Source organism: Apostichopus japonicus, chromosome 17, assembly GCF_037975245.1.
Source record: "Apostichopus japonicus isolate 1M-3 chromosome 17, ASM3797524v1, whole genome shotgun sequence".
NCBI classification, from domain to species: Eukaryota; Metazoa; Echinodermata; class Holothuroidea; order Aspidochirotida; family Stichopodidae; genus Apostichopus; species Apostichopus japonicus.
In genome coordinates, this window is record NC_092577.1 from 19,827,843 (window position 1) to 19,834,367 (window position 6,525).

The 6,525-nt window shown below is 49.6% G+C and overlaps 1 protein-coding gene across 1 annotated transcript; it reads right to left on the reverse strand.

Moving 5' to 3' along the window:
• Window positions 1–1,466: 1,466 nt before the first annotated feature.
• On the reverse strand, window positions 1,467–4,268 carry LOC139984475 (uncharacterized). The gene is made up of 2 exons (XM_071998391.1): window positions 3,986–4,268; window positions 1,467–3,508 (listed from the first exon to the last, which is right to left on the reverse strand). Exon 2 carries the CDS (start codon window positions 3,504–3,506, stop codon window positions 1,467–1,469), a length of 2,040 nt encoding a protein of 679 aa, XP_071854492.1. The 5' UTR covers window positions 3,507–3,508; window positions 3,986–4,268.
• Window positions 4,269–6,525: the final 2,257 nt, after the last annotated feature.

The window sequence follows — 6,525 nt, forward strand, 5'->3', positions numbered from 1 at the left end:
TCGTTTGGGTCCATCTGTCCTCTGGATAGAGCATCGGCCATCACATTTAGTTTTCCGGCGATGTGGGACGCTCGTAATGTCGTTCCGGAGTCCTTGGCTGTCATCAGGACTTCCCAGGTCAGCTGGCATAACCTCTCGGAGTGAGTACCCCCCTGTCTGTTTATGTACGCTACCACGGTGGTATTGTCCGTGAAGACGGTGGTTACTGTATTTTTCAGGTGTTCGTGGAACGACTCTAGGGCCCGTTTGACAGCCAACATCTCTAGTGAGTTGATGTGCCATGACTTTTCTGCTGTGGACCACGTCCCCCAGGCTGTCAAGTTCTTTCAGTGGGCTCCCCACCCTGTCAGTGAGGCGTCCGTCGTGACCGATGTGTTTGGCAAACTGGTGGTGAAGGGGACCCTTGGTCCCAATTGCCTGTGTCGTGCCACCATTGTAGATGGGGGGTGATGTCTTCCGATCGGCGGATCGGCGCTGTCTGGTCCAGGGTTAGCAGGTTGGCCGTTTTCCGCAGGTGGAGTTGCAGCGGACGCATGCGTAGTCTGCATAATGTCACCACGTCGACCAGGCTGGACATTAGCCCCAGGGCTCGGAGCCACGTTCCTGTGGGTGACTCTTGTGACGATATGATCTGGGCTGTGGCCGCTCTGACTGCCTCTATCCTTTGTTCTGAGGGACTGGCTATGCCTGTGGTGAAGTCTAGTTTGGCCCCCAGGAACTGGATCGTCTGTGTTGGTGTTAGCTGGGATTTTGTTTGATTGATTATCCAACCCAGTTCCTGAAGGGTCTGCACCGTTTTCTGTACGTTATGTGCCGCGCTGGACTTCGACTCTCCTACTATGAGCCAGTCGTCGAGGTAGGCGTACAGCGTTACTCCTTGTTTCCTGAGGTAGGCGATTACCGTTCCTGCCACTCTTGTGAAGACTCTTGGTGCCGTAGATGTAAATCTCCTTCCGGCGTATTGGAAGGCTAGGTACCGCTGGTGACGTGGGTGTATTGGTATATGTAAGTAGGCGTCCTGTAGGTCTACGCTTGCCGCCCACATGCCCTTTCTGAGCAGGGGTAGGATTAAATTTAGGGTCTCCATACGGAAACGTTTTGGTTGTACGTAATTTTTGTTGAGGGGTTTTAGGTTCAAGATCGGGCGCCAAGATTTGTCCCGTTTTTGTGTTAGAAACAGGGAGGAGCGGAAGAGGGGTCCCGCCTCTCCCGACACCTCTACAATTGCCCGCTTTGCCAGCAAGGCTGATACTTCCCCTTCTAGTGCTGCTTGTTAGACGGGGTCGGTGGGTATTGGAGTAGGTCTTCCCCCCTCCCCGGAGGGCGGGGCGGAGGTGAACTCTATTTTGTACCCTTGTGAGATCGTCTCCAATACCCACTTGTCCCCGCCCAAAATGTCCCATTGCTGGGTGAAAAGTGACAGTCTCCCCCCCACCTGCGGCGTTGCCGTGGTGAGGTGGGCACCCCTAGGGCCGGGCGGCAAACGGTGGTCTCGTGGAGGAGCGGTCGCCGTCCCGTCGGGTCGTCGCCGGGCTTCTGCCTGAGCCTCGTGTTCCCCACGGGCGAGGTGGTCGGCTAGTTGTTCCTCTTGATCTGCCCCGTGGGGTTCCTCTCATGGGTGTCCTGAGGGACGTTCCTCTGCCTCCTCTGGTTGGTCTAGATTCTCTTGGGCGGTGCGGTCTTGACCTGAATCTCTCAGAGGAGCGGAATTCCGATTTTGCTAATGTCTCTCTGCGTGAGACTTCCTCCTGGAGTTTTTGTTGGAAGCTACCAGCGAAGAGGTCGTCTCCCAAGGAGGGCAGGGCTAGCATTCTCTCCTTAGCTTCCACGGACGGCCAGCGGATGGAGGAGATGACGTTTTCCCTCCTGGCCTTGACTGAACGTATAGCGACTCTAGCAAACTGGTCGAAGGCCAGTCTCACAAGCGGTCCGAGGAGTAGTAAAAGTTGGCCTGCCTCGTTTCTGGACACGTAGGTATCGTCCTGTGGGAGTTGTTGGTGATATCTCATCAGCACCTCCGCGGTCAGCATGAGAACAGAAGTAAACTTCATTCCGGACCCTTCGTCTGCTTCGTCTGGGACCCTGATGGCTCGTTCCGCTTTTGCCGGGAACGCGGTCCATCTCTTTTTGTCCGCGATAGCCTCGAACCTGTCATAACAGGAGGCGTCGACTGGAATGGTAGATTTCGGACGGGTAGAGGTCTCCCCTGTGGCTGTGAGTTTGGAAACTCGGGTCGGTTTAGCTGTCGCTTCGGGAGTGTTTTCGAACCCAAGGTGTTTGCGGAAGATTTCTGCCACCCGCGTGGTTAGTTCCGGGGGTAAACTGCCTCCCGCCGTGGGAGCTTCCTCTTCCTCGAAGATGCCTGGGAACTCCTCTTCCAAAGGGTCGAACTCCGGGGGGACGTCAGAGTTGTCCTCCAGACCCGATAGATTTACGGAGGCTCTGCAGTCCAGAGTGTCCTCTCCGAGGGTGACTGCCTCCGGTTCCAGGGGGGGTTCCGGGACCGTGGTGGTCGTTGTAGCCGCTTTTTGGCTCCCGGCTTCTGTTTCTGCCTCGGCTCTCTGTTGTTCTCTCTCGAGGAGCGGCTTTAGGAGGCCTGTCAATTGGGCTAGCCACGAGGGCTCTTCCTCGTGACGCTGTTTGTGTGGTCGATACCTCCTCTTAGCCCTACGGTATCCATCATCGGAGGAGTCGGAAGACTGGTCTGATGCTGGCGACCATCCCCTCCTGGTACCTCGTCTGGGGGATCGGGACCGTGATCGGGTGCGGTCCCGTCTGGCCGGATTGCGTGAGGGATTCCTTCCTCTGCTCTCTCGGTCGGGGATCCCAGCTGGGGATCGTGATGGCTGTGGTTCTCGGTCCCCGCTCCGGGACCGGCTCTGGTTGGACAGCGATCCTCCGGCCTCTGGCTCTCTGCTGTGCGCCCCGGAAGGAGCTCGAGTTGGGCTTGTCGGTGCCCGTGGCACCTGCCTCTCCGGCGGGTTATTTCTCTGCGACCCAGGTTGGGAAGCCTTCTCGGTGCCGGCGAGGCCGGACTTTTTCTTGGGCACTTTTCTCTTGGCCGGAGCCTTGCCCTTGTCTTTGCCTTTCCCCTTGGTCATGACTGATCCGGACGTCGCCGGGACCGTGGGAGGCACTTTCTCTCTCTCTTTCCCTTTCTCTCTCTCTCTCTCCTTCTCTTTCCCTTTCTCTCCTTCTTCCTCGGCCCCTACTGGGCCCCTCTCCAACACCTCTCCTTCTTCTTCCTCTCCTAACTGTGCTCGGTCTCCCGTTGTTCGGGACCCACTGGGGTTGGGGAGCAGGTCGAGTTTATCCTGAAGCTTGCTTCTCTGGCCTGCTAGCCAGGTATCAATGTCTAGCCATTGGTTGGGGGTGAAGTTGATACACACTAGGCAGGGGTCCCTCCTCGTGCACGTACGGCACTTGGGACAGAGATCGTGCTCATCCCAGGCCCTCCCTGGCCGGAACATAGAGCAGTTAACGCACTTTAACTGGCTTCTGGACATGACTGAAAAACCCCGGTTAAGGAAGAAAAAATGTAACAAAACGATAGGAGAGGGGGAGCTAAAAGGGGGGAGAGAAGCAATAAGAACTGTGGGAAAACACACTAGGCTTAACACCGTGCCTCGGCTAGAGGCCCGCGGCTTACAATGGTAACAATTAGGCCTAAGCCGACCCACAAGGTCTAACTAACTAGCAAGTTATTTAAACGAAGGGCAGGGAGGAGAGAAGGCAACGAAATAACGAAAATAACGAATAATGAAGGCAGGAGAAATAAAGTGAACAACAAAAAGTGAACAACTAAACAGTGGGTGAGGGAAAAGCGTGATAGCGTGTGTAGCCTAAAAAGGCGGGAACTAGCGTAACTACGGTAAACAAATCGCAGAACTGCTACCCACGCAAGTTTTCAGCACAGAAAAAACGGCGCGAGCGCCGCTAACAAAAACCAGCCCTAAAAAACCTCCCAAGAATAGGAAAAGGATACTTATCGGGCTGCAACGGTTAGAAATGCTTCAGCAAACAGTAGGTGGAAAAAATTTCAGATTCTAGGTACCAAAATTGGACAGAAATCGATGGAATAATATCCGCTCGAAAAAAAACGATGTAGACGCTTTGGTTGGTAGAATGAGAAGGATGGGCAGTGACCCGTGAAGCCGGGTCACAGAGGGTGCACAGTGTTAAAAGGTTACCAGGACATTCTAGGCGCGGTAGAATGAGGGTGCTAAGGTTGTGGCGAGACAGGTAAGCGAGGAGCGAAGTAAATATAAAGTAACATTAAAGCAATAATTAAGGTCAGAGACTTCAAAACTATCCTTCTTCCATTAACAGGATATCTCGTATAGTTTGTGGCCCATTATAGTAGTTACGATTTAAAACCCTCCACGAATCTTTCACACCATCAATTGCCAAACTTTTTTGCAGATTTGGTATGATAAAGCTTTCTGCTTTGCCAAAGCAAAATCGTTCATTACACTTTTCATCTTTTCAAAGAACATGGATAGGCGATGTTTTGTTTATTATTAAAATGTCCACCTTTGTGACATAACAAATGTATTATGATGTGGTTAAATGCAACAAATTCTTAAAAATTAAACCCTATTAAAAAAGATCTGCTGTATGAGCACCATGCCATAGCTACAAGTTTCATACAATCTAGCTGCTGGCATTGTAAACTGTAGTCTGACTGAAAAGAAGCCTGCACTGCTGAAAGCTTTTCTCCTTGTTATGTGTAAACCAAATTCAGTAGCATGTGTCCTTACTGTGAGCCCACACTCTAAACTGTAGATTGTGTATACTTTTTGAAAAAGGATAAAATTTGTTCAGTATGTGACAGATACAAGCAGGTCCTTCTCAGTAGGCATGCTAACTTTAAGTGCAAAACAGCAGGTATTTCAATTTGACACAATTTCTTTTAGCATTGATTTTGTAACATGCCTGAAATTGACTCTTGTGCAATTTGCTTTAACCAATTGAAAGTTTTCATAAAGTATGTACATTAAATTCAACATATAGTGACCAATAGAGTAACTGATAGGGAACACTCATATTTTCCCTCCAATTTATATGAATTATGCCTGACACACCTAGAGAATGTACATACCACATCGAATACTGCACCAGTCCTTGGATACAAGAAGGGGGGGGGGTTGGTTGTATTTACTTGACTTTCACACTTTATCCAAGTCAACTTACAATACAAATAAAGTTGCAATTGAGTCTAAGCTCTATGATCATATTTGAATAGCGCTATATCAAGCATTGTATTTATTTATAATTATATAAATTGAATGACTGGAGTCTGCAAGACAGGACACTGACAAAGTATATATATACTAGACAAGTGTGAAACAAATTTCACCAATGAACCTAACTGTTTCAAACAAAACTTATCCAAAATCAAAGTTGGTATATAATGAAAACCGCAAGATAAAACAAATTCTAATTTTGTGCCTGTTCAACACTTTTGAGGTAAACAGTATTGCAAGACCATTCAAAACTTTTTCGGCAAAGGAGCAACCTTTCCTCTGCTATTTTATTTCCATGTGTACTGTGACTGTGAAACAAGCCAGAAGCCTCCAAAATGTTAGCAGCTTCCAGTTCATTGACCAATAAACAAGAAACAGACATAACAGTGGGCACACTGTCCTTTTTGTTACACCTATGACCTTGATGGGGGCTCTTATCAGGGAGTTGTTACTGGAACAACTCACTGGTATTATCAAGCTGTGCAATGCATACCTGAGAGATATCAATGGCATCTTACTGCATGTATACTCCACTGTTGAATCAGGGAGTTATTGTTCCATAACAACTCCCTGGTTGAATGTACATGTGCTACATTTGTACACAGGTATTGTATGTACAGTACAGGTACCTGTAGTGTAGGGATGAACTACTGTATAAACAGTTGCAAGTGTGGGCTACTTCTTATATACACAAACAATAGCAATTGTTACCTTGTTGCTAGCATAGTGGTCAAGAACAGAACACAATGTACAGAAAAATATAATTACTAGACAATAGGTATTTTGAATAGGAAAAAACCCAATGAAGTAAGATTTACCTTAGTTCAATACATTTGTCTATTTGGTTCCTGGGAAACGCCTTCCCAAAAGTGTGATAGAATTATTGGAACAGGACATCTACATGCTACCAAATAACAATTACAGGCCGCGAGACCGAAGGTCCGCGAGACCGAAGGTCCGCGAGACCGAAGGTCCGCGAGACCGAAGGTCCGCGAGACCGAAGGTCCGCGAGACCGAAGGTCCGCGAGACCGAAGGTCCGCGAGACCGAAGGTCCGCGAGACCGAAGGTCCGCGAGACCGAAGGTCCGCGAGACCGAAGGTCCGCGAGACCGAAGGTCCGCGAGACTGAAATGAAAAGAGGTCCGCAAGACCGAAACCATCACTAGGCCCTAATATTACTACTGGTAATATTACGTTGATTAAGCGCGTAGTTAAAAAGAATTTACAGCCATTTCTTGCGCAAGGGGGCTTGGGCGGGTTGAAGGGGGCGAAGGACCGC

Excerpts from the sequence above, each read along its gene's own strand:
- LOC139984475 (XM_071998391.1), bottom strand. The coding sequence starts at position 3,506 with ATGTCCAGAAGCCAGTTAAAGTGCGTTAACTGCTCTATGTTCCGGCCA.